The 23,401-nt window shown below is 37.2% G+C and overlaps 1 protein-coding gene and 1 pseudogene across 1 annotated transcript; both read left to right on the top strand.

Moving 5' to 3' along the window:
* The first annotated feature begins 2 nt into the window (after positions 1-2).
* On the top strand, positions 3-14,224 carry LOC113836339 (annotated as a pseudogene).
* A 7,950-nt stretch (positions 14,225-22,174) lies between these two features.
* LOC100755472 (olfactory receptor 4C46-like) lies at positions 22,175-23,089 on the top strand. The gene has a single exon (XM_027421055.1). It carries the CDS (start codon positions 22,175-22,177, stop codon positions 23,087-23,089), a length of 915 nt encoding a protein of 304 aa, XP_027276856.1.
* The last annotated feature ends 312 nt before the right edge of the window (positions 23,090-23,401 follow it).

Below are 23,401 nucleotides of genomic sequence, written 5' to 3'. Positions count from 1 at the left end.
TCATGTGGCTGGATGCCAGGGAGGCACCCAGAGATCCCACGGCGTGGTCCATGCAGATCATGTTTCTATCAGTCCTGAGTCAGAATAGCCAAGGACCGCTTATGACAGTGCCACCTTCTGACCATTCTACCAACCCACCCCTCATGGCCCAGGCAGCCCAGGAGAAATGCCACAGCAGAACTGCTTATGTCGAGCCTTCTGCCCCTCCGATTGCCTTGAAGTCTCTGCTCTTTGTCAGAGATTCGCCAAGACTCGCGTTTTTTTTTTGTTGTTGTTGTTCTTGTTCTTGTTTCCTCATCATTCCATTGTGATACTAAGAAGCTTAATGGATAAATAAAATGCTTAAGTTGTTGTTATATAAAAAGAAACACTACCAACAACATAATCCAGACACCTATGTCTCATCAGAAATAAATAAAAATTAATAACTGAAACAATACATCTCAAATAGAAGTTGGTACTCCCATATAGATGTGCTCCACGAAAATGAGTTAGATGAGGCATAAGACAATGAAGTCATTAATCTTAAAAGAACCACAACTACAATATGACTAAACCAACATAATCCCTAACTACATTCTAATATCCACAGCTAAGTGGAATCCTCAGCCCTTATTAGGAAAACTTCTCTTTGCATCAGGTGAAGTCCATTACAGAAAATCAAATTCAGAGTCATGGAGCCCAGTAAAAATGGATTTATCTACAAAACACTCCTGTACCTAAGGCTCAAGGAAGATTGTGAAAGAGGAGAAAAAAGATTCTGAAAAACAGAGAAGGTCATAGAGTTTTCTCTGACACTGTGTTTCCTGGTAGTGTCAGAAGATGCACCAATAAAGTCTCACCAGAATAACTGCATAAGCATGAGCTGAACAAGGACAACAACAATAAATATGCCAAAGGAGATGGGGAAAGACCATGTGGTTTCAACAATACAAAAAAAAAACCCACAAGTAAATAAAGAATACCAGAATGGAAGATATAGTCTCCAGGGAAGAGCACACCAACTGGTGATGGAATGCCCAATGGTCAGCCCTGCCTGAAAACATTCTTATGAATAAAATTATCAGACTTGGCAGATTATATGTAGGAACACACACACTCATTCACACACACACACACACACACACACACACACACACACACACACACACATAACAAAAATTAGTTAAAAGAGATGCCACGAATTTGAAAGAGCAAGGTGGATATATGGGAGGGTTTGGATGAAAGAAAGGAAAATGGTAAATGGTGGAGTTATATTAATCTTAAATGTAAAAGAAAAACAAATAGAAAATGTACATCCAATTATATTGACTCAAATTATAAAATAATATTTTATAATTTGATTATAATAAAATTATTATAATAAAATTCAAAGACTAATAAACATAACATGTAGGCAATAAAGTGAATCACATGTTGAACTGACTCAGTGAGTAGGTTTCAGATGTTAGCACATAAAAATAAAGAACATGGATAGCATATTGAGTGGACAAATTAGTATTTTCACTTGAGTAATTCTTTTATTGTCTGCATTTTCTATCACCACACTGTGTGCCTTACATACACATGACAATCACTGTCCCCACGATGAGCAGGTTTCCCACCATTGTGACAATGTAGATGAGTAAAAACATGACAAACAATGCCTTTTGCCCAGCTAAATCCTTAGTGAGACCCTGGAGGATAAAGTCTGTGACATTGTTCCTCAGTTCCATTTAGTCTTCTACCACGCTTGTTTAAAAGGCAAGGGCACAGAACAGGACCTGCCAAGACATTTTGAACAAGATTGTGAATCCATTCTGTCACAAAGCATATCCTCATCAATAACTTTTACAGTAAATAAAGAAGAGGTAGGCACTTGGTGAGCATCTGCTTAATTTCTCTGGCAAGTATGTCCACACTCCGGGTGTTAATACTTTGAAAAGTACTTAGGTTTTGCCTCAAGATCTCAGTAGAGACAAAAGTGCCTCTGTCATATGTTTAAAACCACTTTCTCAATGTCACAGATATTAGCCACCACCCAGAAGGAGTCCTCCAAAAGCAAAAACAAACCTAAATGATGACAGCAAGAAACTCAAAAAGTAGAGATATGAATAAACTCTTAAGTATATCATTGGATGCCATGCCAGTCTTTTAAACTGTTAATATTTTGAGGAGTACTTTATAATATGATCTTTGTAGTACACAAAGTAGCACCTATCCTGATGTGTCCAGCTTACTACTTCCATGCTGTTTTATCAGAAGCAGATCTTATAGATCTCTAAATGTTTTCACTCTTCATTTATATTTCATCCTGTCTCAGATGACTAGACCTCAATGTGTTTTAAATAAATCCAATATTATTTAGTGTATTTCTGTGTGTAGCATATGATTTTGATTATCAAAATTTTCAGGATCTCTATTTCTGTTTGAATATGTTAATTCTTAGCACCATTACAAGCTATTGGTATTTCAGCAAGTATTTTTATAGCTGAGCTAACCTGTTACTTTTACCAACTGCTGTACTGACAAACTACATACTGTTTCAAAACTATCAGAATAAACTGGATAGTGATATAGGAGAAAAGAAAAACTAAAAGGAAAGTTAGTGAGCAGTGGCGCATGAATTTATATTAATGCATCCTAGGTACTCAGATTGCTCACAATAAATTCAGTAATAAAATTACCAAGGACAGCATCCTCTAAGGAAAAAATGCAAGTGGTATGAGAAGACAATGTGTAGGGTCATCTCTATACATATAATTATAATTATGAATATGTTTGCTTGGATTTCATTCTGAAAATGAAAGGGATTAGAAAAGATGACCTCAGAATCATTTTCTTTCCATCTGCAACATTGTTGGTCCCTGTCCACCTTTTCCTACTCTGCTATTTTTTTCTTTTTTCTTATTTGTGTAATCAAACTATTTCCAATCTTGTTTCTGTTTCCTGAATCATACTAATTGAGTAAAATGGAATGTTATAACTACTGTAATCAAGTAATGATTCTAATTTATTGTTCATGATATATCAAGCTAGAACCTAAGCCACACTTGGAGATGGAAAATATACCAGTCCTAAACACTGAGAACTTTGGAACCATGAGCTAGATGTGCAACCTCCTGGTCATGTACATACTATCTCTGTGAACTTGAGCAACTCAATAAAAATCCTTTGCCTCTGTTTCAGCATTTGCAACAGAAACTTCCACATAGTCTTCATTATAGAGTGTTTGTTTGATTTCATTGTTTCATAAAAGGCACCTTAAGTACATGCAAAATCTTAAGTGAATAGTGGCTGTGATTAATATGCATTGGTCCACACTGAGCATCAGCTCAGATCCTCACAAGGATCTCTGTCCACTTAACAAGAATTGTACAAATACTCCAGAATAGAAACAAGAATCCTGTGTGCTTGGTGAACCATGTTTCAGATGTACATTAAAATTATATGAGTTAGAATTTATATATTCTATTATATGTGAGTACAAGTAACATTTATCTGGGAAGAAATATACTTTGACTAGAAGCAAGCAAGTTAATTCCAATCTGCTCTTCACTCGTCATTCTCTGCATCTGGATTCCAGTTCAGTTCAGTGATTAGTTGTGGGTGTCTGCTTCTACTTCCACCAACTGCTGGATGTGGGCTATGCATAAGTCAGTCATCAATCTCATTATCAGGTAAGGGCATTTAAGGTAGCCTCTCCTCTGTTGCTCAGATTGTTAGCTGGTGTCATCTTTGTAGATCTCCAGATATTTCCCTAGTGCCTTATTTCTCTGTAAACCTAAAATATTTCCCTCTATTATGGTATCTCCATTCTTGTTATCTTCTATTCTTCGCCTGATTCAACCTTTCTGCTCCCTCATGTCCTCTGCATCCCTCCTCTTGTCCTCTTCTCATTCTCCTAGCTCCCTCTCCCTCTTCCCGTCCAGACCAGGCTGGCAAAACCCACAGAAACAGCTGGCCTGAACATTGGGGAACTCTTGCACCCCAGACTGATAGCTGGGATACCAGCATGAGACGGAACATGGGTTTCAATGAGGAAACCTCAGAAATCTACGGGACCTCCTGTAGTAGTTCAGTATTTATCCCTAGCATAGGTGTGGACTTTGGGAGCCCATTCCACATAGAGGAATACTCCCTGAGCCAAGACACCCGAGAGTGGGCCTAGGCCATATCCCAAAGGATACGATAGACTCTGATGACACCCTATGGAAGGCCTCACCATCCAGAGGTAGCAGAAAGGATATGTGACAGGTAGGGTTTTAGTTATTGGGGGGGAGGGTAGAGATGGACGGGATGGAGACAGGACCTGTGATTGTCATGTAAAACAATCTTGTTTCTAATTCAAATAAAAAAAATCTGGAAAAAAAAGATAATTCTACTCATACAGACTTTATCGTAGAGAAGGACACATGCAGGTCATCTTTTTTTCATTCTTATTTCTGTTTTCATCTGGGTCAGAAGATCTATAGTTGTTATTTATGAAATATTAGACTGATAACAGCATGCCTTTCATAGATCATAGGGAAATAAAATAACTATGTCCAATTCTGTCTCTTTTGCTTCTTATTCTCTATGCTTTAGTGCATCTCATTTTTTATCAATGCCAGGCTTCAACAAAACAAATCTTCCAGAGAGCAGTTAGTTGTTTACATAGCTGAATTAAAATAGAATGCTGGCTTGCTCCTTTCAGAGGAGACTGAGACCTCCCCAGATCCCAGGAGAAATCATCACAGTCTCTAAATGAAATGGATTTTGCATTTTGCTATCAATAAGGTACTCATAATTCTGTGAAACAATTAAAGTATTGTTTCCTATTCCTAACAACAGCTTTCAATGTAAAGTAAAATCTTAGATGAAGAATAAACAGTGCTCATGTTAATTCTGACTCTTCCCTTAATAAGTTAAAGGGAATACCTCCACTATCCTTTCTGTGACCATTGTGTCCTGGAAAAGTGAAAACATCACTACTCACCAATATTTTAATCTATACTATGATATTTTTAGATGAAAATGAACTAGAATAATAGAAATTATGGGGTTGGAGAGGTAGCTCAGCATCCAAAAGCATCACTCCAGCTGCTCTTCCTGAGTACCAGGATTCAATTCCTACCACTCACATAACAGTTCACAATCCTCTGTAATTCTGGCTCCAGAGATCTATCAGCACTTTCTGACCTTTTTGGTACCAGAAATGCATGTAATGCACAGACATCCATGCTGGCAAAACACTCATACATATGAGATAAGAAAATAATAGTTTAGAAAACATGTACATTTTTAAATAAAATAGTGTGCTTAATCCACAATGCACTTGAACTAATGTCAACTATTCTGTAAATTATCCAAGATTTGATAGTATAAAAATAGAGAATAATATGACTAATTTAAGCTTTAATTATTGCTAATCCTTATGTAGACAAAAATAATTTAACACAACTATTTAGAACATAGGTCTTCAAATATATACACTTAAGATATAGTGTATAACATGGACTGTTTTTCAGCCACTAAGACTGTGGAGTCATACTGCTTGTAGGAAAATGGATGCAGCTGCAAAAAGTCACAGTAAATGTGTTAAGAAAGACTCAGAAAAACAAACACCACAAGTTTTCTCTCATTTGTGGGTCTTAGGTTTTGTATGGACACATAAAATCTCAGTTGAACAGGTGCCATGAAAACAAAAGCAAAGTGTGGAAGGACACAGAGGGACTGACTGGAGGAGGAAGGAGGACAGAATGATGCAGTGGTTGTGTTCAGAACACAGCAACAACAGCAGTACAAAACAGCATCAACAAATACATTTATACATCTTTTCCCAATTACCTCTACATTTCGGTTGATGTTGGCTGTAGGTTTGCTGTATATTGCCTTTATTATGTTTAGGTATGTTACTGTTATCCCTGATCTCTCCAAGACCTTTACCGTGAAAAGGTGTTGATTTTGTCAAAGGCTTTTTCAGCACCTAGTGAGACAATCATGTAGTTTTTCTTTTTCAGATTGTTTATATGGTGGATTACATTGATAGATTTTGGTATGTTGAACCATCCTTGCATCCCTGAGATGAAGCCTACTTGATCATGGTGGATGATTTTTCTGATGTGTTCTTAGATTCGATTTGCCAGTATTTTATTGAGTATTTTTGCATTAATGTTAATGAGGGAAATTGGTATTAGTTCTCTATCTTAGTTGTGTCTTTGTGTGATTTGGGTACCAAGGTAATTGTAGTCTCCTAAAAAAGAGTTCGGCAATGATCCTTCTGTTTCTATTGTGTGGAGCAATTTGAAGATTATTGGTATTAGCACTTCTTTGAATTACTGGTACAATTCTGTGCTGAAACCATCTGGTCCTGGACTTTTATTAGTCAGAAGACTGTTGATGACTGCTTCTATTTTGTTAGGGGTTATAGATATATTTAACATTCATGTGTTCTTGATTTAATTTTGGTAAGTGAGATCTATCCAGAAAATGGTCCATTTCCTTTAAATTGTCCAATTTTGTGGAGTACAGGTTTTCAAAGTATGACCTGATGATTCTATGAATTTCTCCAGTGTCTGTTGTTATGTTCCCCTTTTCATTTCTGATTTTATTAGTTTGCACGTTCTCTCTCTCTGCCTTTTGGTTTGGTGGATAAAGGTTTGTCTATCTTGTTGATTTTCTCAAAGAACCAACTCTTTGTTTCATTGATTCTTTGTATTGTTTTCTTTGTTTCCACTTTATTGATTTCAGCTCTGGGACATAGATGTTCAGAATTGAGACTTCATCTGGAAGGATTTTTTCCTGTAATGAATATGAAATGACCTTCTTCATCTCTTTTGATTAATTTTAGTTTGAAGTCTAATTTGTTAGACACTGGGATAGCTATACCTGCTTGCTTCTGAGGTTCATTTGATTGGAAAATAATTTCCCAACCCTTAACTCTGAGGTAATATCTATCTATGAAGGTGAGGTGTGTTTCTCCTATGCAGCAGAAGGATGTATTCTGTCTTCATATCCATTCTGTTAGCCTGTGTCTTTTTACAGGTGAGTTAAGACCATTGATATTAAGGGATATTAATGACCATTGATTGTTTTTTATTGTTTGTTTTGGATTCATTTTTGGTGGTGGTATTGTATGTGAGTTTTTCCCCTATTTCTGGCTTTTGGTAAAGTGAGATTATCTATTCTCTATGTTTTTGTGAGTGTAGTTAACTTCCTTGGGTTGGAGTTTTTCTTCCAGAACTTTCTATAGGGCTGGATTTGTGGATTTATATTCTGTGAATCTGTGAATCTGGTTTTGTCATGGAATACATTGTTTTCTCCATATATAGTGGTTGAGAGTTTTGCTGGGTATAGTAGTTTGGGCTGGAATCTGTGGTCTCTTAATGTTTATAGAATATCTATCCAGGACCTTCTGGCTTTCAGAGTTTCCACGGAGAACTCAGGGGTAATTCTGATAAGTCTGCCTTTAGGGTGCATGAATACAAGGTAGTACATCAAATACAAAACACTGAAATATAATGTGAAAGCTTACTGTAAATGGTAGCTGGATATTGTAAACTGCTGGAGAAATCTGTTCTTATAAAAAAAAAAAATGATGTTCCAAATTAGCTCAGGAGATCTTGTCTCTTTCCCATGATCTGGGGGACCATGTATGCCTCTCTTAGGGTCCTCATTGTTTCCTAGTTTCTCTGATAGTGTGGATTGTAGGCTGGTAATCCTTTTCTTTGTATCTAGAAACAGACACCCACAGCTAAACAATGAGCTGAACTCCTGGAATCCAGTTGCATAGAGGGAAGAGTGATGAACAAAGGGGTCAAGACCAGACTGAAGAAACCCACAGAAACAGCTGACCTGAACAAGGAGAATCTCACAGACCCCAGACTGATAGCTGGGAAACCAGCATAGGACTATTCCAGACACCCTGAATGTAGATGTTAGTTTGGAGGTCTGGGCAATCTATGGGGCCTCTGGTGGTGGATCAGCATTGATCCCTAGTACACAAATGGACGTTGGGAGCCCATTCCACATAGAAGGATACTCTCTCTGCCTAGACACATTGCGGGGGGGGGGGGCGCGGTTGATATAACAGAATGCAAGATTCCCTCATGGAAGGTCTCACTCTCCCTGGGGAGCAGAAAGGGAATAGGATAGGGGGATAGCAGGGGCGGGCAGTGGAGAAGGGGATGGAGAGGGAACTGGGATTTACATGTAAATCAAGTTTCTTTCTAATTTAAATTAAAAAAGAAAAAAGATGTTATGTGTGAATAACTTTGTAAAATGTATCTTGTAAATACAAATTAAATGAATAACTTGAAACAAGTAACAATATCATTAAATTTAACTGTGTGAACTTTTAAACATTTCAATCACTTGAAGTGAAACTCTTAAAAAGTATTGCCATTATTCAGACAGGTTTTATTTATATGTATATACATGTAGTAACAATTAGTGAAAAAAGAGACCATTAATTTGAAGGAGATAAGAGAGGGGTAAATGGGAAGGTTTGGAAGGAAAGATTATTATCATAATCTTAAAAATACATGCTAATTTTTAAAAGACTGTTGGTGGAGATACTCCACTACCACAGCAACCACTGGACCCTCAACCCCATCTACACTTCCAACAAGGAGGGTCCACAGGAGCTGTAGCCCCACCTGACCTCAAGAGTTGAACACCTGTGCATTGGGCCCACTTCCACCAGGAGGAGCATTTACTGGAAGTTCTGCTCTTCTTGTGCCTGAAGGAGAAGTCAACGGAGCCACAGCCCCCAACTATACCACCTGGAAAAAGAGACACTACTGAACCACAAGTTCCACCTATATGAATTAGAGGAAGAGATGTGTGACAAAGTAAGAACACACTCAACAATATAAAGAGCAATATGGCACTGCTCAAAACTAGAGGTGCTACAACAGCAAGACCTGAACATCCCAACACAGATGAAGTAGAAGAAAACAACCTAAAAAATAACTTTATGAGGATGATTGAGGCCTTTAAGAAGGAAGTGAAAAATTCTCTTAAAGAAATGGAGGAAAAGACAAACTTGGAAGACATCAACAAGTCACTTAAAAAAAAAAGTAAAGCATTCAAATAAATGAAGGAAACAATTCAATACATGAAATCTGAAATAGAGGCAATAAAGAAAGCACAAAGCAAGGGAATTCTGGAAATGGAAAATCTGAGTAAATGATCAGGAACCACAAATGCAAGCATAAACAACAGAATACAAGAGATAGAAGAGAGAATTTCAGGCATTGAAGATAATTTGGGGGAGATAGGTTCATCTGTCAAAGAAAATTTTAAGTCCAACATATCCTTAACTGAAAACATGCAGGAAATCTGGGACACCATGAAAAGACAGAAGCTAAGAACAATATGGATAGAAGAAGGACAAGTACAACTCAAAGACACAGAAAATATATTCAACAAAATCATAGACGAAAACTTCCCAAACCTAAAGAAGGACGTGCCTATGAAAATACAAAAGGCTTACAGAACACCAAATAGACTAGACCAAAAAGAAAGTTCCCACACCACATACTAATCAAAATATACAGAATGAAGAAAGAATATTAAGAGCTGCAAAGGAGAAAGACCAGGGAACATATAAAGGCAGGCTTATCAGATTTACACCTGACTTCTCAAGATGGGGGGGGGGACCAAACCAGCCAGCATCTGCTGCCATTGTAGTCACTTGCACTCAATGGGAGAGGTGAGTTTGGGGCCTTCTCCTGCCCATCTTTCCCCCTCCTTTGAGTATCCTCACCAGGGGAATGCACATAGTTCCATCCAGCCCACTGGATCCCCCAGAGACCTGAGGGCGGACCAAACCATGCAGCCATTGGAGTCTTGGATCCACCTGCACCCACCGGGAGAGAGCATTGAAGTTCTTATCATTCAGGTCTTTCACTTGGTTGATTACAGTTACCCCAAGATATTTTATATTATTTGGGACTATTGTAAAGGGTGTTGTTTCCATGATTTCATTCTCAGCCCATTTATCCTTTGTATATAGGAGGGCTGTGGATGAAAGTTTCTGTCCCACCCAGTCCTGCAGCCATTCAGTTCCAAATAAACACATAAAGGCATATTTAATTATAAACTACTGGCCTATTACTCTGGCTTATTACTAACAAGTTCTTAAACTTAAATTAACCCATAATTCTTATCTATGTTTAGCCATGTGGCTTGGTACCTTTTCTCAGTGAGTCATTCTCATTTTGTTCCCTCTGTGTCTGGCTATTGACTCACTCTCTGCCTTCCTCCTGCCAGCATTCTCCTAGTCTGGTACCCCCACCTACACCCATCCTGCCCGGCTACTGACCAATCAGGATTTTAATAACCTAATAGGAGTGACAAATCTTTACAGTTTACAACAGCATTATCCCATATCATTTCCCCCCTTTTTGCCAAAATGTAAATGGAGTTCTTAATTGGTCTAAATAATAAAAACCCAAGTGAAATGTAGAGGAAAATGCTGAGATATCAGAGAGAAGAAGGAACAAGCCAAAGCCACCTTTACCTCATTAGCTTCCCAGCAGAAAAAGAGAGTGAGTTCTTGTTTCTTCATGCTAATATCTTCCACCCAGCCATCTCACTTCCCATCTCTGCTCAACCACCTCACTTCCTCTTTCCGCCCAAGCATCTCATTCTTGACTGTCTGTACAGACCTCCAGAACTCTATGATTAGCTATTGGCAAGCTCCACCCTTTGATCTCAGACAAGTTTTATTTGTTTAAGGAAGGTATCATCACAGAAGGCTAGTGTGGTTTTTTGTTGTTGCTGTTGTTAACTGGTATCTTGCAACTTTGCTGAAGGTGTTTCTTAGCTGTACAGGTTTCCTTGTAGAATTTTGAGGGCTTCTTATGTATATACACCAACCCATTATCTGTGAATGATATTTTTACTTCTTCCTTTCCAATTTGTATCCCTTTTATTTCCTTTAGTTCTCTTACTGCTCTAGCTAGAACATCAAGTACTATATTGAATAGCTATGCAGACAGCCTTGTCTTGCTCCTGATTTTAGGGAAATTACTTTGAGTTTCTCTCAATTTAATTTGATGTTGACCACCAGTGTGCTGTATATTGCTTTTATTATATTTAGGTACATCCCTTATATCCCTGATCTCTCTAAGACTTTTACTATGAAGGTGTTTAGATTTTGTTAAAGATTTTTCAGCATCTAGTGAGATGACCATGTATTTTTTTCCAGTTTGTTTATATGGTAGATTACACTGACAGATTCTCATATTGTGAACCATCCTTACATCCCTGAGTTAAAGTCCACTTGATCAAGATGGATGATCTCTTTTATGTATTCTTGGATTTGAGTTATGAGTATTTTATTGAGTATTTTTGCATCAATGTTCATGAAGAGAAATTGGTCTATAATTATGTTTATTTGTGTGGTTTGTGTATCAGGGTGACTGTGGCTTCCTAAAATGAATTTGGCAATGTTACTACTGTTTCTATTTTGTAGAATAATTTGAGGAGGATTTGGGTTAGCTTTTCTTTGAAATTCTGGTAGAATTATGCATTAAAACTCTTCCTGGACTTTGTTTGGTTTGGAGACTTTCTTTATTTAAATTAGAAACAAGCTTCTTTTACATGTCAATCCCAGTTCCCTCTCCATCCCCTCCTCCTCCCCTATTCCAAATCCTTTCTGCTCCCCAGGGAGGGTAAGGCCTTCCATGGAGGATCTTCAAAGTCCGTCATATCTTTTGGAACAGGGCCTAGACCATCCCCCATGTGTCTAGGCTGAGAGAGTATCCCTCTTTGTAGAGTGTACTCCCAAAGTCCATTTGTGTACTAGGGGTAAATACTGATCCACTACCAGTGGCTCCATAGATTGCCCAGACCTCCAAACAGACCTCCTTGTTCAGGGTGTCTGGAATAGTCCTATGCTGGTTGTCCATGAGCAACCCCTTGTTCAGGTCAGCTGTTTCTGTGGGTTTCTCCAGACTGGTCTTGACCCATTTACTCATCACTCCTCCCTCTCTGCAACTGGATTTCAGAGTTATCCAAAAGAAACATAGTCATACAACAAGGACATCTGTTCAACCATGTTCACAGCAGCATTATTTGGAATAGCCAGAACCCAGACGCAACCTAGATGCTCCTCAACTGAATAGAGGGAGAAAATGTGGTACATTTAGACAATGAAGTACTACTCAGCAGAAAAAATGCAATGGAATCTTGAAATCTGCAGGCAAATGGATGGAACTAGAAGAAACCATACTGAGCAAGGTAACCCAGTCACAAAAAGACAAACATGGTATGTACTCACTCATATATGGATTTTAGACCTAGAGAAAAGGATTACCAGCTTACAATCTACACCACCAGAGAAGCGAGGAAACAAGAAAGACCCTAAGGGAGACATCCATGGTCCCCTGGAGAAGGGGAAAGGGGCAAGATCTCCTAAACTAATTGGGAGCATGGGGGAGGGGAGAGGGAGTTAGAAGAAAGAGAGGTTTGGAAACTTTCAATAACTGTTTCTATTTCCTTAGGGGTTGTTGATCTATTTAAATTGGTTATGAGATCTTGATTTAACTTTGGTAAGTATATCTATCAAGAAATTTGTCTGCCCACAGTCCTTCGCCAGATGAGACCAGTGTCCTGGGCACTGGCTCCTCATCTCACTCGGGCCTATGCCAAAGATGTAAAATTTGTTGCGGATGCTCGAGCCTTAATGCTTCAAGGTGTAGACCTTTCAACTGATGCTGTAGCTGTTACAATGGGGCCAAAGGGAAGAACAGTGATTGGGGAAGTCCCAAAGTAACAAAAGATGGGGTCATTTTTGCAAAGGCAAAATATTGATCTAAAGGATAAATATAAAAATATCAGAGCTAAACTTGTTCAAGATGTTGCCAATAACACAAATAAAGAGGCTGGGGATGGCACTACCACTGCTACTGTTCTGGCACATTCTATTGCCAAGGAAGGCTTTGAGAAGATCAGCAAAGGGGCTAATCCAGTAGAAATCCGGAGAGGTGTGATGTTGGCTGTTGATGCCGTAATTGCTGAACTAAAAAGACAATCTAAACCTGTGACAATCACTGAAGAAATTGCTCAGGTTGCTACAATTTCTGCAAATGGAGACAAAGACATTGGAAACATCACCTCTGATGCAATGAAAAAGGTTGGAAGGAAAGGCATCATCACACTGAAGGATGGAAAAACCCTGAATGATGAGTTAGAAACTATTGAAAGCATGAAGTTTGACAGAAGATATATTTCCCCATATTTTATTAACATATCAAAAGGTCAAAATGTGAATTCTAAGATGCCTATGTTCTGTTGAGTGAAAAGAAAATTTCTAGTGTCCGGTCCATTGTACCTGCTCTTGAAATTGCTAATGCTCATCGGAAGCACTTGGTCATAATTGCTGAAGATGTTGATGGAGAAGCTCTAAGCACAGTGGTTTTGAACAGGCTAAAAGTTGGTCTTCAGGTCGTAGCAGTCAAAGCTCCAGGTTTTGGGGACATTAGGAAGAATCAGCTTAAAGATTTGGCTATTGCCACTGGTGGTGCGGTATTTGGAGAAGAGGGGCTAAATCTAAATCTTGAAGATGTTCAAGCTCATGACTTAGGAAAAGTTGGAAAGGTCATTGTCACCAAAGATGATACCATGCTTTTAAAAGGAAAGGGTGACAAAGCTCAAATTGAGAAACGAATTCAAGAAATCACTGAGCAGCTAGACATCACAACTAGTGAATATGAAAAGGAAAAGCTAAAAGGTTTCATTTGAAAGACTCGCTAAACTATCAGATGGAGTAGCTGTGTTGAAGGTTGGAGGAACAAGTGTTGTTGAAGTGAATTAGAAGACAGAGTTACGGATGCTCTCAATGCTACAAGAGCAGCTGTTGAAAAAGGCATTGTTCCAGGAGGGGGCTGTGCTCTGCTTCAATGCATCCCAGCCTTGGATTCCTTAAAACCTTCTAATGAAGATCAGAAAATAGGTACGGAAATTATTAAAATTCCTGCAATGACAATTGCTAAGAATGCAGGTGTTGAAGGATCTTTGATAGTTGAGAAAATTCTGCAGAGTTCCTCAGAAGTTGGTTATGATGCTATGCTCGGAGATTTTATGAACATGGTGAATTTAGGTTGTAAGAACTGCTTTACTGGATGCTGCTGGGGTGGCTTCCTTGCTAACTACAGCAGAAGCTGTAGTGGACAAAATTCCTAAAGAAGAGCAGGACCCTGGAATGGGCGCAATGGGTGGAATGGGAGGGAGTATAGGAGGTGGCATGTTCTAACTCCTAGAATAGTGCTTTGCCCTTATCAATGAACTGTAACAGGAAGCTCAAGGCAGGTTCCTCAGCAATAACTTCAGAGATGTCACCTGAAGAAAATGAAGAGAAGGCTGGCTGATCACTATAACCATCAGTTACTGGTTTCCATTAACAATACATAATGGTTTACTGCTATCATTGTCCATGCCTACAGATAATTTATTTTGTATTTTTGAATAAAGACATTTGTACATTCCTGATACTGGGTGCAAGAGCCATATCCAGTGTCCTGCTTTCAACTTAAATCATTGAGGCAGTTCTACTATTCTGTTACAGTCAGGATTGTAGCACTTGTGTGACCAGATGAGAAGTTCAGAAGCAGCCTTTCTGTGGAGAGTGAGAATAATTGTGTACAAAGTAGAGAAGTATGCAATTATGTGACAACTTTTGTGTAACAAAATTTTGTTTAAAGTTAAACAAAAAAAGAAATTTGTCCATTTCTTTATGATTTTCCAATTTTGTGGAGTACAGGTTTTTGATGTATGACCCAATATTCTCTGGATTTCCTCAGAGTCTATTGCTGTATCCCTTGTTTTATTTCTGATTTTGTTACTTTGGATATTCTCTCTCTACCTTTTAGTTAGTTTAGATAAGGGCTTGTCTATTTTGTTGATTTTCTCAATGAACACATTCTTTGTTTCATTAATTGTATTGTTCTCTTTGTTTCTATTTTATTGATTTCAGATCTTAGCTTGATTATTTCCTGCCATCTGCTCCTCATGGGTCTACTTTTTTGTTATAGAGAGTTCTGTTAAGTGTCTAGTAAAATAATTCTCTGATTTCTTCATGGGGAACTTAGTGCTGTTAACTTTCCTCTTATCACCACTTTCATTGGGTCCTGTTTGGGTATGTTGTCCATTCACTTTCATTGACTTCTAAAAAGACTTTCTTTATTTCTTCCTTGACCCATTGGTATTTCAGTAGAGAGTTGTTCAGTTTCTGCTTAATTCTTTCTTCTTGTAATATTTTTGTTCGAGTTATCTAATTGAGATGTTGTGTTTTTTACTTTCCTCTTCATTTCATTGAGTCCTCCTCAGTGTTTCTATCTCTTTATTGAATTCTGTTCTCAAGACCTGGATTGTTGTCATTTCCATTAATCGTAAAATTTGTGTTTTCTTGAACATCACTCAGAGATTTATTCTCCTTAAGCTCTCTTCCTTGATTCCATTGACCTGTTTCTTTGTGTATTTCTTAAACTCCTTGAATTCTTTGATGAAGATTATTATTCTTTCACATTCTGTTACCTGAGGTCATCTAGGAAATTCTCATTGGCAGACATTTCTATAGGGCTGGTGAATTGTGAATAGTAAACACTGGCTTGATCTTTCAAATTGTTAATATTTAGGGAATAAGATGTAGGCATATGGGCTTCTTTTTTTACTTCTAAGTGTGATGTGAACAGAGCATGCTAGGGCAGAGATAAGGGTGTGTGGCCAGGTTGGACCTACAGCTTCTAAATGTCTTGGGTGTAATAAAGTAGACAGATAGGACTGTGCTGGTGTACAGGTGTGCTTCCTATTGTAAGCCTGGAATGTGAGGGCAGATCTTTCTGGGGTGATAGGTAGAATGTGTGGTAGGAGGGACCTATGGGTTGGGAGATGGGTAAGGAGGGTCCAATAGAAACCTAAAGATTCCCTTTGATATCAGAATGGGAGGCCAGAGGAGGCTGGGACACTGGATGTGAGACAAGGGCTACATCTGGCTGGTTGTGGATAAATTCTAGAAGGGAAAGTCAGTGGAACTTATCAGGCTAGCCTCATAGAAGGCAGTTGGAGGTATGTCTGCATATAGAGGTTGGATATAGTTCAGAAAGGACATATTGGATGTGACAAGTAGAGTGGGCACTATCAGAAGCCAAGTTGGTTGTGGCACAAGTAGAGATAGTAAGATTAAGATGTGGGAACTAGGCTATATCTAGAGGATTGGGGAAAATATGTGGATGGGGAGTTAAGAGAGATTTGATAGTCTAGATCCTGTAAATATAAGTGAATGGCTTGGTTCTATAAATTAATTTTTATCATTCACCTTTGATGAAAAATTTTATCAGGTCTAAGAGTTTTATGGTTGAGACTTTTAGAATATTATAATATTTATTATCTGTAATAAGGATAATTTTTTAATTCTTTTCTTATCTATATCCCTTTTGCTTCTATCTGTTAATATTTTATTATTTCTTTGAGAATTTGGAATGTGTTTTGATTGTACACACTTCCTTCTCTTACTCTTTCCAGACCCACTCCACCTTCCCTATCCATCCAATTTTGTGTTCAGTTTTTAACCCAAGATCAATATCTGCTACATACCCAAGTATTATTGGGTTGGTGACTTTCCTCTAGAGCATGGACTACACTTTGATGAAAATTACTGTCCTTTTCCCAGTAGCTAACAGTAGCTCTTTGGCTAGGTGTAGAATTTCATGCCTAACTCCTCCATGAGGGAATGTGACCTGATTTTGGCTTGCTCAGGTAATCTACCACATAAGTAAACTAAAAGACATAAACTACATGACCATATAATTACATGCATGAAAAGCCTTTGATACAATCCAACATCCATTCATAATAAAAGTCCTGGAGAAATATGGATACAGTAGATCTATCTCAACACAATAAAAGCAATATATAGAAAGCCATAGCCAGCATGCTCCTAAACAGAAAAAAAATACAAAACATTTTCACTAAAGTCAGGAATAAGACAAAGGTCTCCACTCTCCCCTACCCTGTTCAATATAATATTTGATGTATTAGCTAGACTAATAGGAAAGTAAAAGAGCTAAAAATAGGAAATGGAGAAGCCAGAGTATACTTATTTGCAGATGATGTATTTTTATACATAATATACTCTGGCAGAAAACTCTAACAGCTAATAAATACATTCATCAAAGTAGCAAAATAAAAAGTTAACACAGAACTATCAGTAGCTTTCCTACATGTAAATGACAAACTTTCTAAGAAAGATATTAAGGAAATAACATAATTTACAATTGCCTCAAAAAAAGATAGGATACTTTGGAGTAAATCTAACCAAGGAAATGAAAGACTTTTCCAATGAAAACTTGACAGGATTTTGGAAAGGAATTGAAAGTGATACTAAAAGATGGGGAAAACTCTTATATTCATGGATTGTAAAAATGGCCATCCTTAAAAAAAGCAACTTATAGATTCAACACAATCTCCATTTTAAAAAATTTAACAGAGGGATCACATAAAAAACACAAACCAAAAGCTATAATATATACTCAAAGGACCTGCAAGGTACAAAATAGTTCTCTAACAAAGTATTATGCAACAAAGAGCCCCTAAGAATGGCATTGAGTTCATTTTGTGTTGGCCATTTATATTTTTGACATTTATATTTTATGAGAAAAAAACTATGTTCAATAAAAGAAAAATAGAAAAAAATAAATTTTAAGATTTCAACACAGTTCTCCACAGAATTTGAAAATACAATCTTAAATTTAATATGGAAATACAAATGATCCAAGAAAACCAAAATAAACCTGAACAACAGAAAAATTGCTGGATGTATCTCAGATTTCAAGTGATATTACAGAACAATAGTAATAAAAACAGCATGATACTGGCATACAACCCAGCTCATTGATCAATGAAGTAGAATTATGGACCTGTATATAAACCCACACTTCTACAGCCACCTGAGCAAAGCTTAACTCCAAATGGATCAAGGGCTTTGACATAAGACCTGATATCATGACTTTTGTAGAGCATAAAGCAGGGAAAGAGTTTGAACTTAAGACACAAGAAACTGGCACAACCCCAGTTTCATAGGTATGAAGACCAACAGTTGATAGATGGAACCACATGAAACGTAAAAGCTTCTTTATAACATCACTTGAGTAAAGAGGCAATCCACAGAATAGGAAAATGTCTCTACCAACTAAGTATCTCACAGAAGGTTAATATGCAGAATATACTGTTGGAAATGAGGGAAAGGACTGGCAGATTTGAAGACGTGGTTATTCAATGTCCATCAAAAAACATTTATACCCTCACTTTTCTAGATCTCAAGTAAGCAGTAGTGAATTTTCAGAAAAGACCTAATATTGAAAAGAAAACAACAAAAAAATACATATAAATCCACACACTGTATCTATGGCCCTTTGTTATTCACATGGCATCCACTGTCTTAATAATGTGGTTCTAAATGTAGGGAATATAAAATCCCCATTCAAGAATAGGCTCCTCCTGAACATGTCTCTCCAGAATACATAATTTTAGAAAAACAATTATAAAAATCTTTGCATCAAAGGAGGTAATTAATTCCTAAGAGAGAAATAACAATGTCCCTGAACCTTTCTGGAACCTTTGTAACTATCTGTGCAGTGTAAAGTGGAAATATTTTGTTGCCATTTAAGTAGATTTGTCATGGGTGAGGTGGCCCATACAAAACCATAAGATTCCTGCAGACTTTTGTTTCCTGCTTAATAGGACCAGAACCACATACAACAATCAGTCTTTTATGTGTTACAAGTAAATCCATTCTGCTTCAAAATCCAGATTTTTATAAAAATGTTTTAAAGACTAAGCTAGATGGAGTAATTTTTACTTTCCAGAGTATTTTACTTTTTGATGTATTACACAGCTTTACTTTTTATAAGTGATCTACAAAAATTAATGTTTGATGTGTATAATTTCTTAAAAACTGTTTATTTACTATTGATTCTTTCTCCACAATGTCACATCTCTAATAATGAGGCTTGCAAATAACAAAAGGAGTTTGATTTCAGATGGTATTTGTTCCCAATGCCCCTAAGCAGAATTAGGATCACCCTCTAACTACTAAAATGACTAAGGTAAGTGTTTCAATTGTGTTGATCTTATTAAACATTTCTACTTTCAATACAGTAAACATTATGTTTCAACACCTTAAATATAGTAATGAAACCTTCAATTTTCACACAGTTCTTCAAAAGATGGTTGGTAAAACATGATTAACCTAGTTTAGCAAATAAAATTTTGAGGTTTAGAAAGATTATGTAATTTGTACCATATAGCTTTCTGGCATGTTTTTGCCATGGAATATTTCCCTATCAAGAAAGACTGATCATGGGAAGCAAGAAATCATTTAAATGTACTTCCTACACATAAAAAACTATGTGTGAATGTTAAACATAGTTAATATACAAAAATTTTAGGAACGAACACAGACAATCCTTCCTGGGATTGACTGCTGTTGATGAGTTTCTGTGCCTTCTGTGAAAGTAAATTTGAAGATAATTCTTCCTGGATTACTATAGGGTTGACTCTTTAGCTCCTGTCACTGATTCTTCTCATCTTTTAGGAATGTACAGTTCATAAAAATAAACAAAAATCCCATGTGTGTCAACAGCACGGTGGTGTGCATTTTATATGCATTCTATTAATTCTTCTAATAATTTTAAAGTTGTGTTGTTATTTTTTACTTTGTAAAAAGCAGTATGAAAGATGCCAAGAAATATCACTTAGGAGAAATCAAGACTATAGTAAATATACTTATAATTCTAAGTCCAATAATCTGTGTACTGTGATAAAATATTAAACATTTCACCAAGGAATCAGGAGATAAGAGTTTGGAGGGGAATTTGAGGAGGGAAGAAATAGGACTTCAGAGAGAACAATATAAAAGAACTTATGCTTTCCAAATGTTTGGGAATTCAAAAATGTCATCATTAGCATTCACGTGCATGTGCACACATGATAATAAAATTTCTCCATGAAGCTTTGTCCTGGATAGAATAATAAATGTTTACAGTTATCCTGGTTATATTAAAAGATTACTTGCTCAGGATTATCTGATTATTATAATTATATAGAACCTAAGTTTAGAAATTAGAGGAAAAATGATTAACAAGTATAATCTGGCTATGACATTTATTAGTTGTTTGTTTTCAAAAATAATACTTAGTTGCTTTATGTATTTATTCCCTAATATGTAAAATTAAATATAAAAATTGTATTAGTATCTATTTTATTTCAGTAGCAAATGTTTGTGAAGTTTTTAAAACACTGTTATTCAAACAATTCAATTCAGATTACTTTAGTTATTATATAATTCAATTTTTAAAATTCATAGATTATGATGGTTATTGTGTAGATGTTGTAATTAGTGTCTGAAATCATTGCCTCATCTACAAACCAGATGAAATGCAATCAACCATGTGGATTGTTATACATGATGAACAAAACCATAATTGTAAAAACTTTACTACAGTGCCTTGCACAGAGAAATTATTCACTGAAAGGTGTACATTTTAACAATAATTAGGTTAATCGGATTTAGAAAATAAATGTTATGAACTGCTTCACATTCCCATTACCAATGCCTACTTACCCTTATGCCAAGTGTTCTAAATACCCTACTCACCATAGCTCCATGTCACTTCATCCAAGAGAAACACTACACCAACATTCCAGGTGTATATTCTTCAACCTGCTCCTATTGTTAATTATCTATCCCCATTTACCTTTTATAGAATAAAGAGTATTGAAAGGTATTTTTTTAAAGAAAACAAAGTTATATGTGCAGAGAAAATGGGATCTGGAAAGAGTTTGGGAGGAGCAAATATGATATACACCATTTTTTTTCCTTTTTATTAGAAAGCAAATTATTTTACAAGTCAATCCCAGGTCCCTCTCCCTCCCCTAATCCCCTGCCCCTCCAACTAATGCCCTACCTATCCCATACCCTTTCTGCTCCCCAGGGAGGGTGAGGCCTTCCATAGGGGGTCTTAAATGTCTGTCATATTCTTTGGGATAGGGCCTAGGCCAACCCCTTTATGTCTAGGCTCAGGGAGTATTGCTCCTTGTGGGATGGGCTCCCAAAGTCCATTCCTATGGTAGCAATAAGTACTGATCCACTAAAAGAGGCCCCATAGATTTCCAAGTTCTCCTCACTGACACCCACATTCAGGGGTTCTGGATCAGTCCCATGCTGGTTTCCCAGTTATCAGTCTGGGGAGCAAGAGTTTTCCCTTGTTGAGGTCAACTGTTTCTGTGGGTTTCACCAGCCTGGTCTGGACCCCTTTGCTCATCAGTCCTCCTTCTCTGCATCTGGATTTCAGTTCAGTTCAAGGTTTAGCTGTGAGTGTCTGCTTCTATTTCCACCAGCTGCTGGATGAAGGCTATAGGATGGCATATGAATTAGTCATCAATCTCATTATCAGGAGAGGGTAGTTAAGGTAGCCTCTCCTCTGTTGCTTAGATTGTTAGTTGGTGTTATCTTTGTAGCTCTCCAGACATTTCCCTAGTGCCTGATTTCCCTTTAAACTTATAATGTCTCCCTCTATTATAGTATCTCTTATCTTGCTCTGTTCTGCTCTTCCCCCAACTCAAACTCCCTGTCTCATCATGTCTTCCTCACCCCTCCTCTTCTCCCCTTCTCATTCTCCTAGTTCTCTCTCCCCTCCCACCCCCAACCCCGTGCTCCCAATTTGCTCAGGAGATTTTGTCCCCTTCTCCAGGGGAGCATGTATGTCTCTCTTAGGGTCCTCCTTGTTTACCAGCCTTTCCGGCAGCCTGGGCTGCAGGCTGGCAATCCACTAAAATTTTTTAGAGAATTAATAAAATATCATTTTTAAAAATGATAAAGAGAAAATTCCATAGCTTTATGGACCTTATATCCCTCTTCGGTCTCCTGTTGCAATTTTAACTGATTCTATATATCCAATCAACTATTTCAAATTATACTCCTAGCCATGCCAAATGATGAAGTATGCATAAGTGACTTCCTGAACTGACAGAAAATATAGAAGACAATTTGAGTAATCTTCATGATCTGAGAACATTTACTTTCCTCTCAAGAAAAAGTTTTTTTTTAAAAAAAAAAGTCATACCTCAACACAATTGAAGTATTTGCTATTTGTTTTTATGACCAAATATACAATAATATTTTTCAGATGATATAATTTAATAATACATGAACTACATGGAAATTAGGAACAACGTGACAGAGTTCATTCTCCTGGGACTCACCAGAAACCCAAGCATGCAGAAAATTGTATTTGCTGTCTTTGTTGTCATCTACATCATCTCCATGGTAGGCAATGTGCTCATTGTGGTCACTATCACTGCCAGTCCATCACTGGGATCACCTATGTACTTTTTCTTAGCTTATCTCTCTTTCATTGATGCCTGTTATTCTTCTGTCAATACTCCTAAATTGATAATAGACTCACTACATGAAAAGAAGACCATCCTATTCAATGGATGCATGATCCAGGTCTTTGGAGAGCATTTTTTCGGAGGTGCTGAGGGCATCCTGCTTACTGTGATGGCCTATGACCGCTATGTGGCCATTTGCAAGCCCTTACACTATACAACCATCATGAGCAGAAGGGTTTGTGGCCTACTGGTAGGAGTGGTATGGGTGGGAGGTTTTCTTCATGCAACCATACAGATCCTGTTCATCTTTGGATTGCCATTCTGTGGCCCTAATGTCATAGATCACTTTATGTGTGATCTGAACCCTTTGCTCAATCTGGCCTGCACTGATACCCACATTCTCGGGCTCTTTGTTGCTGCCAATAGTGGTTTCATTTGTCTGTTAAACTTCCTCCTTCTATTGATCTCCTATGTGGTCATCCTACGTTCACTAAGAAACCACAGTGCAGAGGGGAGGCGCAAAGCCCTCTCAACCTGTGTCTCCCACATAACAGTGGTTGTCTTGTTTTTTGTGCCCTGCATTTTTGTGTACATGAGACCCTCAGCCACTTTATCTATTGATAAAGCAGTTGCTGTGTTCTACACCATGATAACTCCCTTGCTAAATCCTTTAATTTACACCTTGAGAAATGCTCAGATGAAAGATGCCATTAAGAAATTGTGTGGATGAAAAGCTATTTCTGTCAACAAGTAAATGTTTCTAAAGTTCAACATTTGAGGCAAATATCAAAAAGAGAAACATCAAATGACATTGTATTTGAAAATAACAAAAATATGTATAAAATAAAAATTATATTCATTCATGTATTCTGCATTGGGGTTAGAAATGAGTCTAAGAAATGTGAAAAAATTAACCCAGGACTTATACCAAATTCTACCAGATTAGAAATCAGTTTCACAAGCTTCATTCAATATATGTTGATAGGATTTTCTTCACACAAAGAATAATAAACTTTAGTAGTGTTGAAGAATAATCTCTACA

This window comes from Cricetulus griseus, chromosome 6 (genome assembly GCF_003668045.3).
Source record: "Cricetulus griseus strain 17A/GY chromosome 6, alternate assembly CriGri-PICRH-1.0, whole genome shotgun sequence".
NCBI classification, from domain to species: domain Eukaryota; kingdom Metazoa; phylum Chordata; class Mammalia; order Rodentia; family Cricetidae; genus Cricetulus; species Cricetulus griseus.
Note: the sequence above shows the minus strand (reverse complement) of the source record. Positions and strands in the feature narration are given on the sequence as shown.

What these genes read in the sequence shown, in the direction of transcription:
- LOC100755472 (XM_027421055.1), top strand. Translation starts at nt 22,175, where the DNA reads ATGAACTACATGGAAATTAGGAACAACGTGACAGAGTTCATTCTCCTG.